We start from the raw sequence: 22,613 nt of genomic DNA, 5'->3' as shown, positions 1-22,613 counted from the left end.
GGATCTGGAGAGGTGGATAGCCTTAGCTTATAGTGTGGTGTGTTGTTAGCATATTTGGTCAGAACAGAAGCAAAGCCCACTGTCACAAAACACATGGGTAGCAGATGGTTAAAACAGTGTAACAGTGTGCCAAGTTTGTGACTCTCATTTTATAGAGAATGTAACTATAGGGTGGGGGCAGGGATCCTAAAACTGGATAAAGTAGGCAACTACCTATTCCATGATTTTTAAGACAACTATATCTAGTGTATGCTTCAATAGAGGCTGGCTAAACACAGTGTGACAGGTCTAAATGGTCTCACTACAGATGGATTAGGGCAACTACTGCTCTTCCACCTCGGTCGCTGGCTGCCACATGGCTTCCTGTGGGTGTGACTCACATTATAGAGAAGAGGGGAATGAGAGAAGAGGGAAAGAAAGAGGGAATAAGAGTTAACCCCTTGTCATTTAGGCCGAAACAAAATCAGGCTAATGAAATATAGCAGGTCCCACAATGCAGGAGGCCTCTCCCCCACCACTAGGGACAGTGACGTCATCACTCCAAGCCTGCCTCTCCTCCAGGCCATGTGTTATAGCCTAGATGCAGGTTGCAGTCCCCGTGGGGACCTTACCAGTGGAAAATACAGTACCACTTTAATTGGATAGGTTATTTCAATAGGATCAGTAAAGCAGCACAAACACTCTCATTTTCTATAACTCTCAGAGTACCAATAAGCCTATGTGTTTTTATTGAATCTGATTAGGCCTAGATTTAGAAGAGTCTGGGACAGGTATTGACGGAGGAGATTGTAGGGAGAAGTTTCTGTTCTCAAACCCCTCACTGTCTCTGTCTTTCAGAAAGTATAATAGGTTACATATTAACGATAAACATTGGTCAGTTCAGCTTGCCTTTTAGGGCAATGACTCCCAGGATCTCTAACAAAGAGAGTATGGATTTAATGGCAGGTGTAGAGCAAACAGCTTTCCTTTGCCAACTGGTAGGCTATTCTAGGAACCCTAAATCTAACTGTATGACAGTCAACCCAAATCCACAATACCCAGGGAATAGAAACTGTATGGAATACAGCGATACAGTATAATTCATTTGGGATAAATTCCTTTGAGGAATTAGCTTGTGTAGGGCATCCATCACCCTAGAGTAGGGTTTCTTAAACTATGGGTCATGACCCAAAGTGGGCCCTGGGCATGTGAGAGGTGGGTCGCGAGTTATGAGAATAAATCTATAAATCACACACTATTTCTTCATTATTTTTTATTTGGGTTCAGAGCTGAACCCCTGCCCTAGAAATGTGCAAAAGACTCTGGGTAAACATTTATCAAATGCACTTAGGTCGGTAGAACTGGGGTTCGGTTGAATTGGAAAACTTTTGAAATGCTTTCTTTTGTGGTGTAACATGAAAAAAGAATTTAGAAATATTGTAGGGATAAAAGACTCCGTGACAGTAAGCGACTCCGTGACAATAAGCGACTCCGTGACAGTAAGCGACTCCGTGACAGTAAGCGACTTCCAGGTCATAAAGACCTCAAAGAAGCACATTTTAGGAATGTGGATGGCGCCTTCAGCTTGGAAATGCAGAGACCATATTAAGCAGTTAGAAATGTCCCCAAATCAGTTGAAGAGAGAACAGTGAGGGGAAAAAGTATTTGATCCCCTGCTGATTTTGTACGTTTGCCCACTGACAAAGACATCAGTCTATAATTTTAATGGTAGGTTTCTTTGAACAGTGAGAGACAATAACAACAAAAAAATCCAGAAAAACGCATGTCGAAAATGTTATAAATTGAGTTGCATTTTAAATTAGGGAAATAAGTATTTGACCCCTCTGCAAAACATGACTTAGTACTTGGTGGCAAAACCCTTGTTGGCAATCACAGAGGTCAGACGTTTCTTGTAGTTGGCCACCAGGTTTGCACACATCTCAGGAGGGATTTTGCCCCACTCCTCTTTGCAGATCTTCTCCAAGTCATTAAGGTTTCGAGCCTGACGTTTGGCAACTCGAACCTTCAGCTCCCTCCACAGATTTTCTATAGGATTAAGGTCTGGAGACTGGCTAGGCCACTCCAGGACCTTAATGTGCTTCTTCTTGAGCCACTCCTTTGTTGCCTTGGCTGTGTGTTTTGGGTCATTGTCATGCTGGAATACCCATCCACGACCCATTTTCAATGCCCTGGCTGAGGGAAGGAGGTTCTCACCCAAGATTTGACGGTACATGGCGCCGTCCATCGTCCCTTTGATGCGATGGTCTTGTAGCCCATTCCAGCCTTGTGTAGGTCTACAATCTTGTCCCTGACATCCTTGGAGAGCTCTTTGGTCTTGGCCATGGTGGAGAGTTTGGAATCTGATTGATTGATTGCTTCTGTGGACAGGTGTCTTTTATACAGGTAACAAACTGAGATTAGGAGCACTACCTTTAAGAGTGTGCTCCTAATCTCAGCTCTTTACCTGTATAAAAGACACCTGGGAGCCAGAAATCTTTCTGATTGAGAGAGGTCAAATGCTTATTTCCCTCATTAAAATGCAAATCAATTTATAACATTTTTGACATGCGTTTTTCTGTTTTTTGTTGTTGTTATTCTGTCTCTCACTGTTCAAATAAACCTACCATTCAAATTATAGACTAATTTCTTTGTCTGTGGGCAAACGTACAAAATCAGCAGGGGATCAAATCCTTTTTCCCCCCTCACTGTAACACAGCCTACACCATAGCTACGGTATGCAGAACCCCTCTCCAAGAGACTGACCCCCTTCCCTCATATACACAAATACAGCACAAACATATCGACTACAACAGTCTCAGGGTGTTTCTTAACATGCATCAAACGGTCTAGTTGAAGACAGCCTATGTAAAACATCTTAACATGGTATTGGCAGCTGGACCATATTACAATTACATTTATTTATTGTGTACCTTTGGGGAAATATAGTATTGCATATGGGGTTTCAGGCTACTCTCTGCAAGACAGTTCTCTCCATTCTGTTAACTGTGAGTCATGGAATCTCTCACTACTACAATCTATTCTAATTTGTATCTGTGAATCCAACTAACATGTGTTTTGTGGAATGTGTGTATGACAAGTCCCTGCATGTGAGAAATGTTTTGTTCTCCACACAGCACACTCCGAGAGAAACCTCTTCAGTATACCGCTTTGTCTGTCCAGTGACGTCACTCAAAACAATGATTCAAACCCTTTCCTGTAGTCAAATGACCTAGTGGCCTCGTGTGGAACACTATTAATATTTTTCACAATTTCATAATTAATAAAGTTTGGTTTTTTTAACACCGAAAATCACTTCTATGTTAAACAGTTTTGTTATATTTCAGTCTTCTGTGATGTATATAAAGTGTAAAATTGGGATGCAAACTCAAAATGTAATACATCTGACATGGTACAGGTGTCTTCTTTTTTGTAAGCCCTTAACCGTGTGTGAGGTGTATACTTTTGTTTTAAAGTAGATATGTTTAAGACTTACCAAGAATCACTCAGTGATAGGCCTATTAGAATGCAGCTTACTACTTTTTCAGATACCTACAAATTAGAGACTGTTAGAAAACACCTCCCAACATTTGGGAATGCTAAACGTTCCATGTTTGACGGATGCATAAAAATATGCCCCACCTCAGACAAACTGATATCTCGTCTATATGATGCTTTTCAATCTGTTAGCGCACCCTCTACTGATGCCATTAAGGCAAAATGGGAGGAAGAACTAGGGACTGACATTTCGGTGGCAGACTGGGAGGATAGCTTGGAGTATATCCACACCTGCTCCATTAACTCCAGACATCGTCTCATACAATTTAAGGTATTACACAGATTACACTATTCCAAAACTAAACTGCATAGGATATTTCCTGATACATCCCCTATGTGTGATAAATGTCAGGCTGAGCAGGGTACACTACTCCACTGCTTTGCCCTATGCTCTAGCCTGTATGGTTATTGGTGTGGAATTTTTGGGGTCCTCTCTGAAGTTCTGGAGACTTCAATAGACCCAGACCCGCTTCTGATAATCCTGGGAGTGTCCGATTCCCTAAACGGATTAACCAACTCCCAAAAACAACTCATCTCTTACAGTCTCATTTCGGCAAAAAAATTAATCCTGTTGTTTTGGAAAAGGAGGGAAGCGCCCTCTACCAAATTATGGCTCAGCGAATTGGCAAACACTGTACACTTAGAAAGAATTAGATATATTCTGAACAATAAATGATCAACATTTGATCAAATCTGGCAGCCTTTCCTCTCTTACTTGGACCAGTCGGCGCTGTGAATTTGTACTTAACGCACTCTCAATTGTCATATTGTAATCTACCTTTGGGCAGCGTGTGCTGGCCCCACCACCCGAGCAGTCGGGAGGGGAATAGGGTGGAATAATGGGGGGGGGGGGGGATAAAGGGGGGTATAAGTGGGGGAGTTACATCTACCCTTTTTCTTTCTACCTGTCCCTGTTCTGTGTCTTGTAATATTTGTTTTGTGCCCAGAACTCTGGGTCTTGTTGTTCATGTCTGTTCTCTTATGTTTAGATAAGAACTGTACACGTGTCTTTCATACCTATACACCATTCCTGTGTGTGTGTTCAATAAAACATATTTGAACAAGAATGCCGCTTACTGAATATAGCCTAAGTAACACTGCAAGAATATTACTGTTGTAGTTGTCTGTTATGAGCCCACACAGATGGATAAAGTCATGTTCACAATTAACTATTTTACACGGCCGTTTGTTTAGTGTGCTATACTAAATGACAGTAGGTTGAACACCAATCCCTATTTCACATACTAGTTACAGCAGGTTTATTGTGCTGAGCTCAATTGCTTGTTTAAGCCCAGGTTAGTGCAGCACATTACACCAAACTGTGCCAGTCTCATACGGCAGGTTGAGTCTAACTGTGCCAGTCTCATACAGCAGGTTGAGTCTAACTGTGCCAGTCTCATACAGCAGGTTGAGTCTAACTGTGCCAGTCTCATACGGCAGGTTGAGTCTAACTGTGGCAGTCTCATACAGCAGGTTGAGTCTAACTGTGCCAGTCTCATACAGCAGGTTGAGTCTAACTGTGCCAGTCTCATACAGCAGGTTGAGTCTAACTGTGCCAGTCTCATACAGCAGGTTGAGTCTAACTGTGCCAGTCTCATACAGCAGGTTGAGTCTAACTGTGCCAGTCTCATACAGCAGGTTGAGTCTAACTGTGCCAGTCTCATACGGCAGGTTGAGTCTAACTGTGCCAGTCTCATACAGCAGGTTGAGTCTAACTGTGCCAGTCTCATACAACAGGTTGAGTCTAACTGTGCCAGTCTCATACGGCAGGTTGAGTCTAACTGTGCCAGTCTCATACAGCAGGTTGAGTCTAACTGTGCCAGTCTCATACAGCAGGTTGAGTCTAACTGTGCCAGTCTCATACGGCAGGTTGAGTCTAACTGTGCCAGTCTCATACAGCAGGTTGAGTCTAACTGTGCCAGTCTCATACAACAGGTTGAGTCTAACTGTGCCAGTCTCATACGGCAGGTTGAGTCTAACTGTGCCAGTCTCATACAACAGGTTGAGTCTAACTGTGCCAGTCTCATACAACAGGTTGAGTCTAACTGTGCCAGTCTCATACAGCAGGTTGAGTCTAACTGTGCCAGTCTCATACAGCAGGTTGAGTCTAACTGTGCCAGTCTCATACAGCAGGTTGAGTCTAACTGTGGCAGTCTCCACGTGCCATTTGCATCAGGTCGAGTGTAAGTGGGTCACACAGTGATGCTTCGCATATCAGTTTGGTGAGCAAACATCTTGCCTCCCTCTCGCTCTCCGTTTTAGGCCAACTCAGGAGTGTTTGCCCGTAAAAGCAAATAGACCGTGTCTCTGGACCTAAGGACATCTCTGCAAACACACAGAGCTATACAACTGGTTTGAAAATAAACAAACTGGTTAATCACTCCAATTACTGTCATAAAGGTGGGTTTAGAGAAAGGCTGATCTCATACCGTTGAAGTCGGAAGTTTATATACACCTTAGCCAAATACGTTTCAACTCAGTTTCACAATTCCTGACATTTAATTCTAGTAAACATTCCCTGTCTTAGGTCAGTTAGGATCACCACTTAATTTTAAGAATGTGAAATGTCAGAATAATAGTAGAGAGAATGATTTATTTCAGCTTTTATTTCTTTCATCACATTCCCAGTGGGTCAGAAGTTTACATACACTCAATTAGTATTTGGTAGCATTGCCTTTAAATTGTTTAACTTGGGTCAAACGTCTCAGGTAGCCTTCCACAAGCTTCCCACAATAAGTTGGGTGAATTTTGGCCCATTCCTCCTGACAGAGCTGGTGTAACTGAGCCAGGTTTGTAGGCCTCCTTGCTCGCACACGCTTTTTCAGTTATGCCCACACATTTTCTATTGGATTGAGGTCAGGGCTTTGTTATGGCCACTCCAATACCTTGACTTTGTTGTCCTTAAGCCATTTTGCCACAACTTTGGAAGTATGCTTGGGGTCATTGTCCATTTTCGACCAAGCTTTAACTTCCTGACTGATGTCTTGAGCTGTTGCTTCAATATATCCACATCATTTTCCTTCCTCATGATGCCATCTATTTTGTGAAGTGCAGTCCCTCCTGCAGCAAAGCACCCCCACAGCATGATGCTGCCACCCCCGTGCTTCACGGTTGGGATGGTGTTCTTCGGCTTGCAAGGTTTTCCCCTTTTTCCTCCAAACATAACGATGGTCATTATGGCCAAATTTCTATTTTTGTTTCATCAGACCAGAGGACATTTCTCCAAAAAGTACGATCTTTGTCCCCATGTGTAGTTGCAAACCGTAGTCTGGCTTTTTTATGGCGGTTTTGGAGCAGTGTCTTCTTCCTTGCTGAGTGGCCTTTCAGGTTATGTCGATATAGGACTCGTTTTACTGTGGATATAGATACTTTTGTACCTGTTTCCTCCAGCATCTTCACAAGGTCCTTTGCTGTTGTTCTGGGATTGATTTGCACTTTTCGCACCAACGTACATTCATCTTTAGGAGACAGAACACTTCTCCTTCCTGAGCGGTATGACGGCTGCGTGGTCCCATGGTGTTTATACTTGCGTGCTATAGTTTGTACAGATGAACGTGGTACCTTCAGGCATTTGGAAATTGCTCCCAAGGATGAACCAGACTTGTGGAGGTCTACAATTTTATTCTGGTGATCTGTCCACTAGTCATTGGTGTTGCCATTGGACTAGGTGGGGCGGGTTTTTAACCGAGGACGCAGTATATTGTGACACTTGTATGGTGACAGTGGTTGCAGTACTGCGGGAATTGGTTGCAGCCATTGCTAGGCCTGACCTTTTCATTTTGATGGGAAGTGTTGGGCTCGGCAGGGAGTACATTTTGGAGCACTACGCTCCGCCTTAAACCAATAGGAGCAGAGCTCCCCTATGGGGCGGAGCTCCACGATATAGAACGATTAGTTACCGGAGTGTAACTCCAGTTCTATGAGTGGAGCGGAGCCCCATAGGACTTAAGGCCCTGCCGACCCTCTCTAGTCTCGCTGAAGATAAATATCTCGGGAGGCTGATTGAGGGGAGGCATCCCCTCTTATAGGGACACCTGTACTCCTATTGGCTGCAAGTGTGTGCATAATTTTGTCTCAGGCTGATGCTGCCTTAGGGCAGTGGGTAAACCAATAGGAGCAGAGCTCCCCTATGGGGCTCAGCTCCACTCATAGAACTGGAGTCAGTCCACTGTCCTCAGACATCGTTTTTTGGTCCAGTCCAGATCAGCCTTTATTTCAACGTCACAGACGTATGGACCGACCTTCATTTGGCCCAAACATAGACGTCCATGATTGGTTCAGATTTGGTCCGGACCAAATCTGAACCAATTATAGACGTCTACAGTATGTTTCACAAGTTTGGAAAGTAGAGTACAGTACAGTGCTAACAGTACAGTAAAGAAAAGTAGAGATTAGTTCAGTATATTACACTACAGTGGAATAGAGTTAAGTAACACTACAGTGGAATAGAGTTCAGTACAGTACACAGTAGAGAACACTAAAGTAGAGTACACTATAATGTACTGTACTATACTCTACTTTCTGGTACTTTATTGAACTTTACTTTACTGAGATTTTTTCAAACTCAAGGTATCATGTCATAGCTGACACCCCATTCTTTCTGCAGACATCTTTGAATTTTAATTCAGAGCAGACATATTTTGGAAAACGTGGTCACAAACTGAGGGAGATTTTACCTAAATTATGTTACCATCTTTGCATCTGCACAGTTCTTTCATTAAATGTGTTTTTGTAAAATGTTCAGTGTACATTTCTTTAATTAGTTGTATGGTTTGTTAAACTTTCAAATCAATAGTTTTTGTTTGGCATACATTTTAAGTGAAATCTGAGCCTCAGTGCAATTCCGTTACCATGGAATTACCTTATGGTCATATGACACGGAAATATAGGTATTTGGCCACACACACCAGCGGTGGGTTTGGCCATCGAAAGAACAATGCATATGCAGAAAATACCTCATATTGTAAAATATGCTGGTGGATCTTTGATGTTATGGGGCTATTTTGCTTCCACTGGTCCTGGGGCCCTTGTTAAAAGGTCAACGGCATAATGAACTTTACCAAGTACCAGGACATTTTAGCCAAAAAGCTGGTTGCCTCTGTTTGGCCGCAAGTGGATCTTCCAGCAAGACAATAACCTCAAGCACACATCAAAATCCACAAAGAAATGGTTAATTAACCACAAAAATCAACATTTTGCAATGGCCATTTCAGTCTCCGGACTTCAACCCCATGGAATTGAAGAGGGCCGTCCATAAGAGCAGACGAAGGATATCAAGGATCTGGAAATATTCTGGATGGAGGAATGGTCTAAGATCCCGCCTAATGTGTTCTACAATTTCATAAAACATTTTTGAAAAAGGCTTAGTGTCGTTATCCTCGCAATGGGAGGGTGTTAGAGTATTGAAAGGGGATCCAATAATTTTTTACCCCCGTCTTTTTTAGATCTTTTTGTATACGCTTATAAAATTTATATAGTTTTTTTTTTTTAAATAAAACATTTAGCATAGAATATAGCTCAGTATTTGTATTATTTATTTCATAAAGTCTTTTTTGCTCATCTTTATCAAGGGATTAAATAATTCCAGACCCCACTGTACATACACAAACATTGTGCTAAAACATTGTGTGCATAGCTGTTTGTGGCCACGTGAACTAGCTGGTTCCATTCCCTCTGCCTCAAGTCTCATACAGTATAGCGCTGAGGGGTCATGGTTAGCCAGAATAATTGAAATCAAGGAACATTTTGTGCTGACTTTTATTGTTACACTTTCAAGCTATGTAGAGGAAACACTGACATTGAACAACTGTAATAATACATTTGATCCAATTCCTCTAATAAATCCTTAAATACAGTAATCAAATTCCTTCTCATAAAACAGGGAGAAAACACACTGGTCTATGCGACACAGGAAGGCTCTATTTTCTCTGTCCAGACTTCAGTACACATAATGCATAATGAGTACATACTAACAAGTGGGCTACACAATCAGAATGTAATATTTACACACATACATCCGAATGCATATACTATCACACAAACTCACAGAATAGAGTGTAGAGTGTGGAGAGGTGAAAGGGATTGAGTGGGCGGGGAGTGTGAGCGAAAGACAGAGAAAGAGGCAGAGGGAGAGTGGGAGTGAGTGGCACATGGCTTTCAGTCTAAAAAAGGGAAAGAGCGGCATGAAGCCAAAACCAGAATCTGGATTAGCTAGATAAAGAATGGGGGAGAGGAAAGGAGAGAAAATGTAGGTTTCTTCACTGTTGAAATGGTGCAGACGCGTGCCACTGCTTTCGCAGTTACAAACGTCTTCTAAAATATGAATAGTGAATGAGCGTGTGGGTAGAGTGAGAAGAGGGGGGGGGGGCAGGGAGAAAGATGGATGGACAAAGCAGGAAGATGAGACGAAGAGACAGGCTAGAGATTTCATGTTAAAGGTAGGCTGGATGGTGCATGGAAGAGGATGGCGTAATAAAAGACAGAGGTGAAGGAGGAAGATGGTGGAGTAGGCTACTAGGAGTAACAGAGGAGGAGGAGGAGGAGGAGGAGGAGGAGAGCGTGTGACGAGGATGTAGGAACTCATGAGAGAGAAAAAGAGAGAAGCTCTGTGTATAGTGTGACACTGACCCAAGCAGACAGAGAGAGAGCTGCACATGGAGGCTGGAGCAGACGGGTACAGGGGTGGGAGCCGAGAGACAGGGCCCTGCTGCAACCGTACTGCTCTGCCAGCCTGGGTGAACATCACCCTGTGAACTCTCTCGATAACGTCCAAATCACTCGCCTATTCATGTCTAACACCTAACAAATACACCCTGAAGACCCTTCACGCTGCACCCCTAATATCCTCCTCAGTCCTCACACCACACGGCTGTGCACGCAAAATACCTAACGCACTGGGAGTTTGACCCCTATGCCCCCCACACATTGCACACCTGTGTCCTCTCAACATCACACACTAGAACAAATACAGTATGTGACATACAGTCAGGTCCATAATTATTGGCACCCTTGATTAAGATGAGCAAAAAAGACTGATCCCTCCCAATGTCTTCTCCAATCTCATAAAACATTTTAACAAAAAGGCTCAGTGCTGTTATCCTCGCAAGGTTAGGTATTTAAAAACAGGGGTGGCAATCATTTTGACCCCCATCTTTTTGAGAATGTTTTTTTTATTACTTGTTAAACTACATTTATTTCTCTGAGAATTGCATTTGTATAAAATAATATAATTGTCAATTTTTTTGCATACAATATAGCTCAGTATTTGTATTATTTATTTGATAGTCTTTTTTGCTCATCTTTATCAAGGGTGCCAATAATTCTGGTCCTCATGTATGACCATATATGACTTTATAAGCTCCTAATAAACTGTAGCTGTAAATTACTTAGCTAGTCAATCATTTACAGTCATTTTGTAGTCCAAAAATGCCATGACCATCACAGTACTCCAGATAAAACCTCACTCTTTGAATACAAAAACCATCAATGACACACATTATATGTGGTTTGGCACATTGAGGCTTCCTTAAATAAATGGCACCCTATTCCCTTTATAGTGCACTACTTTTGACCAGGGCCGTAGGGCTCTATAGAGAATATGGTGCCATTTCAGACGCACTTTGTGAAAGACACAACCGTCAGGAGAGGAGAGGAGAGGAGCGGAGAGGTACTCTGTGGGGGTTGTGGAGTCAGCAGGAAGGGAGTAAGTGGAAGCAGGTGTAAACAAAGCAGACAGTATTGAGTTGTACTGTGGCTAGGAACCTCTTAGCCCCCTACTGTAGATCTAATGGATTATTAGGCTTTTAAAATGGTTGTGTTTGTCAGACAGAGACACCAGATTTCTGTCTGAGAAAAGCAGTTTCATTGAAAATATGGCCATACCACCAGTGTGATCTTTCCCATATTAGATTCAATCTGAAAACATGATAGAAGTAGTTTCTTTTAAGTTGGAGAAATCCATCTAAATTGATGTCATGAAGTCCAGAATGTGATAGTTGTTTGTTGTGATGGTAATTATTGGCTAGGGAGTGGTTGCTGTGAAATGACCAAAGCAAAAGTACAATAGCACCTCTACTGGAAACAGAGATATGTGCGTGTGCAACATGAACGTACATCTCACACACCACACATACACTCCAGTCTCATCTCAGGTATTTGAATCAAACTTGTTCCATAAACGATGGGAAAGAGGTTGGAGGAAAACGTGAGGAGCAGCAGAGCCACAGTACTGAGGTGTAATTATTAGTCCAAATGGAACGTTTTTGCAACTGTACTGAACAAAAATGTAAACGCAACATGTAAAGTGTTGGTACCATGTTTTATGAGCTAAAAGAAAAGATCCCAGACATTTACATACGCACAAACGCTTATTTTTCTCAACTTTGGTGCACAAATTTGTTTACATCCCTGTTAGTGAGCATTTCTAATTTTCCAAGCTAATCCATCCACCTGACAGGTGTGGCATATCAAGACGTTGATTAAACAGCATGATCATTACACAGGTGCACCTTGTGCTGGGGACAATAAAAGGGCACTCTAAAATGTGCAGTTTTGTCACACAACACCACAGATGTCTCAAGGAGCGTGCAATTGGCATGCTGACTGCAGGAATGTCCACCAGAGCTGTTGCCAGAGAATGTCATGTTAATTTCTCTACCATCTGTATTCCCAGTCATTTGAAATCCATAGATTAGGGCCTAATTAATTTATTTCAAATCGACTGATATCCTTACAGTATATGAACTGTAACACAGTAAATTCTTTGAAATTGTTGCGTTTATATTTTTGTTTAGTGAAAAACAAGAGTTTCTATTGGACAAATTCTGGTAGGTCCCGCCCCGTTTAAGAAGCGTTTTGCAAAAGAATCAACGTAATGAATACGCCCCTGGGTAAACTGAGTCTGAATGTGAGATTACTACAGGGGCAAACTGGGTCTCAAATCCACTGAAGACGCTTTGAACGTGACCGTAATCCATTCACACTGCATCTCTCTGCCCATTGGATTTTGTCTTCTAGTTTTACACAACATTCTTAAAAACTCCCTACAAGTAGTAACATCTTTCAGAACATCACTTAGATCACTTTCACACTACTGCAAACAGATCATGCTTGATACACAGACATACACCTGTGATACAAGCACACATAGCTTACATGATCCACTTGTCCTTGTTTGAGCCTTTATGAAAACATGCAGTGCACACAGGGAAGCTAGAATGGCACTCATGGAGATAAAGTGATTGTGACTGGGCATTCTATTTACATGTATTTATCTCTGTAGGCCCAGCTATGAGGCTGATAAAATGCTCTGTCTTCACACATTGAGCTACATGTTCTTTATCCAGCCTCTCTCCACCTGCTGCATGCCTGCACATGAGCATCATAGCCTGCCCTGTCCTGAAGGGTTATTGAGAGGAATGCAAAAACACTGGACATTCTGCAGAAAGATTCCACAATGATGCAACAATAAAGGAGTAAATACATGGTAGAGAAAAGGTTTGAATACATCTAGCCTAATCTTCAAGGTTTGCTGTGGGTTGAGCCTTCATTAAATCAACAATGGACCTGTCAATAATTGTTGGGCCATATAACCTAATGTCCGGATTTGCCTCATCTCTGATATCACTGCCTTATCACCAAGGTAGGCAACGCCAAGAAAAAAGTCCTGTGAGAAAAGAATGTGGCATTTGTAAGATTGCTAACCCAGTTGATATAAAAAAAGGCTATTGTCTAAATAGATCAGAAATCCATGCTGCCATTGTATGACACCCCTCCACATTCCATTGATCGGCCGTTGAGCTTCTTTCTCACCTGTATTGTGATGATGCCTTGCCAAGACCCACTGCATCTGTTCTGTTCGCTCTCCCATCCTCTGCTTGTCCACCTCGAGCTCACCTCCACGCGGACCTGGACCAGGGCTCTGCCGGGGATAAACCCTGTAAAATTCCGCAGCGACAATATTGCGCTGAACCGTGGCTGGCAGAACACACACGTACCTCCCTATGAATCCAGCCACGGTACTTCAAGTAACAGGTTCCACAGGAATCCGGGCCAGCCAATCAGATAAGGATCGCAGCTGGATCATACCGTAGCCTACAGTCAGAACCGTGCAGACACGAGCTCCATTTACTCTGCCTTGGTATTCAAGGTCTTGATTCTTCGATAAATTGCAACACGTCGTCGATATGTAGGATATCCGCTGCCCGATGTCTCTTCACGCCATGTATGAGTGCCGGGAGGTTCATCCATACAATGTTTCTCACTGACAGACAGTGAAGTTGAGCAAATAAATCGCTACACAATGGTTTTTATATTGTGTGTATCATCTATGCCAACCAACCGGACAACTCCCGAACCCAATCGGACAACTAGAGTAGCGGGTCCCGAGAAATTGGTTGTTGTAAACCCAGCCCCCTACAGCTCAATTTTTATCCCTGAAAAGATACGTCGTTTCTATTCCCATTCCCTATTCCGCAGCTGCGGATCAAACACCGAATCACCACTGCGCAATTTACGTAGGAACTTTACGTCATCCATCGCCCTACGATAGAACCAGTTGGATTTGCGTCGTTCTCGCAGGCTTCGCGATTGTATGCGCTGTAGAAACCGCTGGCACACTGTGAAATGCACGACTGGTGGTTTGTGAATATCGAGGAATCTCCAACTATAGAGTCTGGGCGTGAATTTACGTCATTTCCTGAGCTAGACTTTTATTAAATAGGTGTGACCTGCGCTCAGACTGGCCCTAAATACAAAACATGGGTAGACCACGTTTCCTTAAAACATTAGCAAAAAATATATAATTTCAAGCACATAATTAGCCAAATGCATTTTGCCATGAATAGGCAAACACTATTAGCCTACACAACTTGGGAAGGCTACCCCACAGCGATCAGTCTGCTGCTACCTCAAGAGGTTTGGGTCATCTGTCCATGGCAGACTCGCAGGCATCACCCAAAAATAAAATAAGCTCTCTGAAATATTCATTCTTAGTAATGTTGACACTGTTGACAATAGGCCTACTTGATATCCCACATGGATACTGATTTTAAGAGATGTAAGTTTATTGTTGTAAATAATACAATCATCAGTCCATCTTACAGTACAGGCTACAAGGCACAGGCACATAGGCACAAAACCTGACTGTTGGCATTGGCATTGCATTTACATTTATTTGAGTATTGACTGAGCCCTGCTGGCCATGCTTGTTAATGTCAAACATACTGCTGTGTGTTTTAGGAATGCATAAATGTTGCTGTGGGCATCTGCCAGGATGTTCCTCCTACTATAAATCATCCTGCTATATCCTGCCTCCTCCCAGGCTGGCCCTCGCCATATAATATTAATATTAGTACATGGAGGTAACCACCTTAATGCATTATTACAGTGGTGAGAAAAGGTTTAAATGTTATAATTGTCAAAAACAAGACAAAAGCAGCCAGGCCCAGAAAACATCTAATGGGGAGTTTTGAATATTTTATTTATTATTTTTTAAATCTCAAATGTAATTGATGGGGGAATCCAAAGAATCATACTTGGATAGATGAGGGCTAGAGCTGACTGGTAAAAATCAGACAGCCCAATAATCACAGTAGAATTGTCAGTAGAATACAATGGTAGGCAGGTATCCTGGCAGTTAAGCGAATTGGGCCAGTAATCGAAAGCTTGCTGGTTTGAATCCCAGAGCAGACTAGGTGAGAAATCTGTCGATGTGCCCTTGACCAAAGCACTTAACCCTAATTGCTCCTGTAAGTCACTCTGGATAAGAGCGTTTGCTAAATGACTAAAATGACAATGTAGGCATACAGTAGTATTCGACTGAACTAGGGCTGTATTATTTGAATGATGTCATCCCCTTAGCATCACAGGGATATATTTTATTTAGATACAGACAGGGACAGTGATGCAAGAAAGTAGACTGAAGCCATGTACTGAACACACTTGAGATCAAATTTGAAACACACACAAACAACAAGCGTATTTGCCCCTTTACAAATATGACAGTGACTCACAAACACACACATTTTGAGGCAGCATAATGACACACATTGGGTATGCAAATCTTTGACTTGCATTATATATTTTTACAGTATATACAATTTAATTACTATTGTAATAATGATTATAGTAGGCAGACAAAGACACCCTAAGCTCTAGGGCTAGGCAGAGAGAGATACAGTAAATTGAACCAAGACACAATGCAGTGTAAAGATACGGACACCCCCACTGTTTGCAGCCCAGATGGTACATCCCAGTCCTTCTCCTTTCCCTCCCTCTGTTTTCACTGTGCCCTCCATCTCTCTACTTACTCTCACTCTCTGTCTTGAGGACATTACTGAGTACCAGCTGACAGCCTTTGCGCAGCAATTCCATCTCTCCATCCTTCCGGCCATTGTTACAGAGCTGTTGGAGAGGAGAACAGAATAGCCTGAGGGTATGTACTCCCAGATTTCTACCTCCTCCCCTTCATGCCATTTCAGTATTTTGGTCTATGGGATTATCAAGGCCTGTGCAGCTCCTATCTTCATATCCTGTGCCAGCATCCTCAGATGCACCCATTATAGTATCTCTCAGTTTTTTCTTTAATTCCTCTCTCTCTTTCTTATTTTTCTGCCTTTGGATCATTCTGTATCTCCACTATGTGTTAATACTCTCTCCTCTACTTATTCCTGTCCCCTTTCCTCCATCTTGTCCTCCATTAACAGTACATACTGTATGACTCATGTCGTTTTAGAGAGAGACAGAGAGAGAGGGAGATAAATAAAGAAATATACATAGACAATATTTCTTGCTTGCTGAGACTGGATTAACACTTGTGTCAGACAGTGTGGGGAGTGCAGAAGACACGCATGCATCTCTGTGCCTCTGTCAACGGGGCTCTTTTTTTAGCAGCTGCAGCAGCGTGATTACTCCGTCTGTTACAAAACGTGCAGTTTCTTTCCCATGAGATTGCTCTTGACAGGATGCTGGACTTAAAGTGTTGCTTCCACTGGATGTTTGTTCCACATATGTAATAAACAAACCAGATAATGTACATAGCAGGGACAATATGGCTCTGTTTATGTCATCTTGTCTGTCAAGGTCACATTATAGCCCTACTGACCAGAGGCTTTTGCTTAATTCTGCAGTGAATAAGGAGGTTTATAATACCTTCTGTGTATGTTGATGCTCCTTGTCTGTATAATAATACCAAGGGACAGCAGAGCAGATAACAGAGTCTAATCTGTGTGATTATCTGTCTGCCTCTGTTTGCTGTTTTCCATCAGTGAAGCAGCGCTGACCTGAAAGACCCCACCTCTGTTTCTGGATCCTATGGAAGCCAAGGCCAAGAGCGGGGCACCAGTGCCCAAGGCATCCTCTAAAGCAGAGAAGACGGAGAAGAAGGAGGTAGCTCCCCCTAAAAAGGTTGAACCCGCTCCAGTCGAGCCTCCACCCCCAGCGGCCCTTGTGGAAGAGCCTCCAGTGGAGGATGGAGCAGCTGAACCAGAGGGGGCACCAGAGGGCGGAGAGGCAGCAGAGGCCAGCACAGACTCCCTGGAAAGCCTGAAGCCCTTCCTCATTGGTGGTGCCATCATCGCTGCTGGTGCCATCCTGTTGGGGGCACTGTTGTTGGCACGGAGAAATTAACCACCACCGCTCATCATCAAAACCTATTGGTTGATGGGTTAACGAGTCACTTTCTGATTGGTTCATAGACTATCATGCAGCTGGTAGAGATGGGGGATGGGGAGCCACTGTGCTTCTTAAGTTTAATTCAGTCTGACCTATATAAACATCAGTGAACATTCAAGTAATACATTTTTGGGCCCTTGCTAGTATACTCATGCATGAATATGCTCCACCCCTCCAACTGCACCTGCTTATAGGTCTACAGGCATTTAATCACCATACAAATACACTCCAACAGTTACACTGGACACACACATATATACAGTACTTGAATACCCTATTTATCTAGTATGCACTGATAAACATTTTGATCTTCTGGGTCTTCTAATACATAAGTTAGAAGTAGAAATATAGTAACTTTATATTGTTTGATTTTAAAAAGGTCATATGAAGTGAAGTATGAAGTATATTAAACATACTATTGTGAACAAGTCAGTGCCTAGTAGGTTTGGGGTCAATCCCATTTAAATTCCAGTCAATTCAGGAAGTACACTGAAATTCCAATTCTCTTGAATGCTTTTCAATATAGAACATTTGGAATTTGAATTTTGTTTAATTTCTGAATGGAATTTAAATGGAATTGATCCCAACCCTGGTGCCTAGTATGTGTTATTTCTATGCTCGTATTGCTTTTGCTGTAAATACACGGTCCCTGCAGATCAGATGTGAACCCTTTTGAATAACGGTTTTAGACAAGGAGATATCGTTATAACAATTCAGGGGAAGTTGCATGGTTTAGGGAAGGCTGTGTGTAAGTGAAGTCAGCAATGGCAGATAATAGTGTGACAGATGAAGTCACTTAAACAATTGGATGTGAAAGACTTCCATTTGAGTCTCTACTGATGCTGAGGTAATACAATTTCATAGTCAAATTGCCCCTATCTCCCAAATCAATATGTACATTGAGATTATAGTCAAAGTCATGCCTGGCTGCCTGCGTTTACGGCCCTGATGACTCAAATGGAGTATAAACCAAAAGCATACACACTAAATTGCCAAACCTATTGCCAAAGATATTATATTTTAACCCTGTGTGTTAAAACTGTAAACCCTTGTTGTGTCCATTTGTCAAATGTATTAACAACTTGCATACTGCAATTTCTCTGGAGTAATAGTGTAGCTTCTATTTATTTGAAGACCATACATGTTAGAGTGTTAGTGCAAGAGACTGTGCAGCTAGTGTAATAGTACTGTACATTGTATGTATGAATTTCGATTCAGGATGAAAATATTATTATATTATATTATACATGCAATATGTGGTGTACCAATGTATGTAGTAACTTGGCCAGTTATGCTCAACAAATCAGCAGATACACAAATATATTACATCCACCTCCAACCTCCAGGAAAGCCTTGAAAGTATGATGAAATGATGATAATACATGCATTACGGTTTATTTTGTAATATATTAATATTTTTTGATAGTTTGATAAACCTAGAATTCGAGTAGAATGCATGCATTATTGATGGGAGTAGAGAAATAGCTGAATTTATTAAGTAAATTAACTGAGATTGTTTCCTCTTTTGTTTCCCTATTAATTACAGAGAAGCTCTCCTATTTTTTACAACATACAAACTGGTTTTTTATTAGAGGCCTAGGAGATTTTCAACACCCAATCAAACATCTTGCTTGAACACTGGCATGTAGTTTACCATGATGCAATATCAATACCTCCAGTACAACAACAGACACATATTATGCAGACACATGCTCAAATAGCCTAGTCGTCACGTCACAGAGTACTACACAAAATCTATCAGTTATTTTCCTTGGTCTCAAAGAGCGTATAAATGCAATAATTCCAGTAGGATTCCACATTTTAGCACATGTTCTGTAGGATATTAAAATAATGGTAATGATTGTGAAATGTTGATGGGTAATACTATTCTAAATGGAGAATGAGAACCAGATGATGATGATATGATAGCGGTGATTACGATGGGGATTAAACCTATATTTCCTTGCACACTCCCTCCCCTGCCCCCAAAGCTCCTTGTGTAAATCCAAATGGTTATCTTGTGACTTGACCTGACCTTTATTAAAGGCAATGAACCAGCTTGCATAGACTAAAGGGTCTCTTTGATGGCTGTGCATCATTTTGTGTCCTACACTCTCCACCAATAGAATTAGCTAGGGTTCATTGTGTTGAGGTTGATGCACTCCTTTCATTGTTTCCTTCCCTCCATCGTAACTGGTATGAATAGGACTGACTGACTATAGGCTGTATTATGTCCACCATTCACATGTTAGCGGTCATGAAAAGGAGACAAATTGTAGAAGCCATAAAGAAGAAATAGGATATATCCAGGGGCTTTTAAATGTTATTATCATGCTGACCAATAAGGTTTCTAAACACCCTGCTGTTTTAAAAATCTGCATTCTCAAAGAGATACAGTAGCCAGTTCCAGATTCATGTGAATCTAGTATTGGACTAGTTCAAAATAGAAAACTGAGGGGGGAGTCATATTCTAAACAGAGCCCTAATATCTACCATGAAAACAACAATATGTTAAGGTAAATGGAGCTATGAACAGGGGCGGTGTGTTCATTAGGGCGATATGGGCGACGCACTGCCAAACGGGAAAAGGAAGGGATTTTTTTTCTAATCAATTATATCACGGCAACAGAAGTTATCAGTGTTCTAATCTAGAAGTCTGATCTGCCACTAAATGTCCAATCAGGCTAAAGTCGTGCTTCAAATGGCCCCGCCCCTTTTGGGGCGATTTCAGTCAGGTTGAAAACCGCCCCAGAAGTCTCTCATAGACTCTCATGTAAAATCTTTTTTTTTCAAATATCAGAGCTTTCAATAGGTTCCGGGAGGGCTTGCACTTACGCGCTTCGTCATACGTAACATAACCATGAACGTAACTAAGAAAAGAGCGGGTAGCAGCGTCAATCAATTCACGTACTACTGTCAAGATGGCTAGCGTTCAGTGCAACTCGATTGTCTCTTTGAAAGAAGTTCCTTTTTGTCGGCGAACAAATCAAGATAAATTGGCAACGAAACAATTATGACCTCCCAGACCAAATTTAATAATTCAACAGGTTTCTACTAAAGGGGGAAAGTCCTACACCCGAGGATTTTCCAAAAATTGGTACGAACGAAAAACCTGGCTAGCAGGCTGCGATGTAGCTAATGCAGTCTTCTGCTACCCCTGCTTACTCTTTCACCCTGAAGGCGGCACAGCAGACAGCACCGCTTGGACAGCGACTGGTGTAACGGACATGCACCATCTTTCAGAAAAGATTAAGAAACATGAGCTGTCAAAGACCCACATGGATAGCGGTTTGAGATTGTCTGCTTTGGGGAGAGTGAACATTGCCACTCAACTGGATGAGGGATACAGGCTAGCTGTCCGCTGCCACAACGATGAGGTTAGCAAGAACCGCCACATCCTCAGCCGGCTAATCCAGTGTGTGAAGTTTTGCGGAGTGTTTGAGTTAGCTTTGCGAGGCAAAGATGAAACTGAGGGCTCCACCAACCCTGGTATTTTTCTTGGACTTGTCAACTTTGTGGCACAATTAGACGAGGTGTTTTATGGAAATGCATATTGTTTATGCAGTGTTGAGGAATGTGAAAGAACACCCTTGATTATTTTTACTGTGATAACTTATTTTGCTTTTGTAAGCCAACACTTTTGAGATCAGTCAATAAATGCTTCTGGTATTGACTTATATGCTGCCCCTGTCTTCATGTTGTTGCTGGACATATCTTTTTTAAAATGTGTGTAGGTCACCTAAATCATCAGAAAAATTGCCCCCCCTGAGAATTTTTTCAGGAGCCGCCACTGGCTATGAATGAGGCTCAGCTCATTCAATTCGATCAAACCTTTCTAGTATCCCCTGTAACGTTGCAGGCCCACGAACATGCCCTAGTATTGAGGGAGGGGCGACGCGCGTTAGCCTAGCTGCAAACTAGCTACATTTTCTTCCGGTGTGCTTTCTTGTCTGTTTGCAAGGGTTACTGCAGAACATCTCCTACTTTACAGTGAGTCGATAACTACTTTACTGTTTGAGTCTCTATTTCGCCATGATATAAAACACATATCTAGTTGTTTTGTGCTAACACTTTTTGGTTAACTAGCTAGCTATATGCAACGGATTTGAAAACGTGTGCGCTAGCTAGTACTGTAGCTAGCTAGCACGCCTGTTGACATGCCCGCCAGTAAACTATAGCTGGCAAGTTAGCTACAAAATTGATAGTCTATGCATTTTCGTTTAGTTATGCATTTTTCATTGAATATCTAACGTTTTCTTTAAGCCACCCTTCTGCCGTTGGCTGGCTAGCTTTGCTAGCATGTCACCTGCTAAACTGTTAACATTTACATTTAAGTCATTTAGCAGACGCTCTTATCCAGAGCGACTTACATGAGCAATTAGGGTTAAGTGCCTTGCTTAAGGGCACATCGACAGATTTTTCACCTAGTCGGCTCGGGGATTAGAACCAGCGACCTTTCGGTTACTGGCTCAATGCTCTTACCCACTAAGCTACCTGCCGCCCCTACATTAACTACATTTGTCATTTAGCAGACGCTCTTATTCAGAGCAATTTACAGTAGAGTGCATACATTTTTCGTAATTCTGTTGCTAATTTGTTTACAGGGCCCCAGTCGATCGGATCAAAATGATTATCCCGGTCCGGTGCTTCACCTGTGGGAAAATCGTTGGGAATAAATGGGAGGCATACCTTGGCCTCCTTCAAGCTGAATACACTGAAGGGTTAGAGACTCATGTTTGCTGTGGTCATTGTTTACATTGTATTTCCCTAAGATGAATCCCTTTCTCAAAATATATTGGTGTTAACTTATTTAATCTGATATTATTTAGTAGCTACATACATAGGCTACACCTGATAAACATATCACAAACTCTCCTGTCTCCTCCCTTTTGTCTGGTTGGCAGTGATGCCCTTGATGCTCTTGGTCTGAAGAGGTATTGCTGTCGGAGGATGCTGCTGGCCCATGTAGACCTCATTGAGAAGTTGCTGAATTATGCACCCCTGGAGAAATGATGGATACAACAACATAATACAAGAACCATCTGGCTTATTTATAGGCAAGCCCAGGCTGACTGCCAGTGAAGCAGTGCACCCTGCTGGATTGACATCCTCAAGAGACTTTTCACACCTTGTTTGAATTGTACACGTTTGTTGTTGTTGAATAAAGCAACAAATACTTCATTTATAATAAGTGCTTTGTAAAGCAGAGTCAAATTTCTGTAATATGGTTTCTTTGTGTTGGCTCAGTGACCTAGTTTCACTTCGTCTCGCATGCACTCTGCATCCTGAGAGAACATAGAACCCTGCTAGGCAAGGCTCATTTCACTAGTGTCTTCTGAATTCCTGCTGCTTTATCAGGCAAAACATGGTTTTATTTCAATCAATAAGGTTACAGCCACTTGCCACGT

At 42.1% G+C, this 22,613-nt stretch overlaps 3 protein-coding genes across 3 annotated transcripts in view; 2 read left to right on the top strand and 1 right to left on the bottom strand.

Moving 5' to 3' along the window:
• The window catches only part of LOC311111942 (diacylglycerol lipase-alpha-like), a 35,066-nt gene extending 21,090 nt beyond the window's left edge, over nt 1-13,976 (bottom strand). The window contains exons 1-2 of the mRNA XM_084154876.1: nt 13,530-13,976; nt 13,345-13,453 (exon numbers count right to left, since the gene is read on the bottom strand). The gene's annotated coding sequence lies outside the window, so the exon portion shown is untranslated. The remainder of the gene's footprint in view (nt 1-13,344; nt 13,454-13,529) is intronic.
• Nucleotides 13,977-15,846: 1,870 nt separating this feature from the next.
• LOC311111254 (uncharacterized protein) lies at nt 15,847-19,264 on the top strand. The gene is made up of 2 exons (XM_084153968.1): nt 15,847-15,967; nt 16,800-19,264. Exon 2 carries the CDS (start codon nt 16,846-16,848, stop codon nt 17,158-17,160), a length of 315 nt encoding a protein of 104 aa, XP_084010094.1. The 5' UTR covers nt 15,847-15,967; nt 16,800-16,845; the 3' UTR covers nt 17,161-19,264.
• Nucleotides 19,265-21,116: 1,852 nt separating this feature from the next.
• LOC311111639 (DNA-directed RNA polymerases I, II, and III subunit RPABC5) lies at nt 21,117-22,397 on the top strand. The gene is made up of 3 exons (XM_084154415.1): nt 21,117-21,195; nt 21,810-21,926; nt 22,110-22,397. The coding sequence occupies exons 2-3, from the start codon at nt 21,832-21,834 to the stop codon at nt 22,216-22,218; spliced, it is 204 nt and encodes a 67-aa protein (XP_084010541.1). The 5' UTR covers nt 21,117-21,195; nt 21,810-21,831; the 3' UTR covers nt 22,219-22,397.
• Nucleotides 22,398-22,613: the final 216 nt, after the last annotated feature.

This window comes from Coregonus lavaretus (genome assembly GCF_964263955.1).
Source record: "Coregonus lavaretus genome assembly, chromosome: 37".
Classification (NCBI taxonomy): Eukaryota; Metazoa; Chordata; class Actinopteri; order Salmoniformes; family Salmonidae; genus Coregonus; species Coregonus lavaretus.
Note: the sequence above shows the minus strand (reverse complement) of the source record. Positions and strands in the feature narration are given on the sequence as shown.

Bases quoted from the DNA above. Each gene is read 5' to 3' on its own strand.
- LOC311111639 (XM_084154415.1), top strand. From the start codon at position 21,832: ATGATTATCCCGGTCCGGTGCTTCACCTGTGGGAAAATCGTTGGGAAT. The intron at 21,927-22,109 runs GTTAGAGACTCA...TCTGGTTGGCAG, and splicing joins CAAGCTGAATACACTGAAGG to TGATGCCCTTGATGCTCTTG.
- LOC311111254 (XM_084153968.1), top strand. From the start codon at position 16,846: ATGGAAGCCAAGGCCAAGAGCGGGGCACCAGTGCCCAAGGCATCCTCT.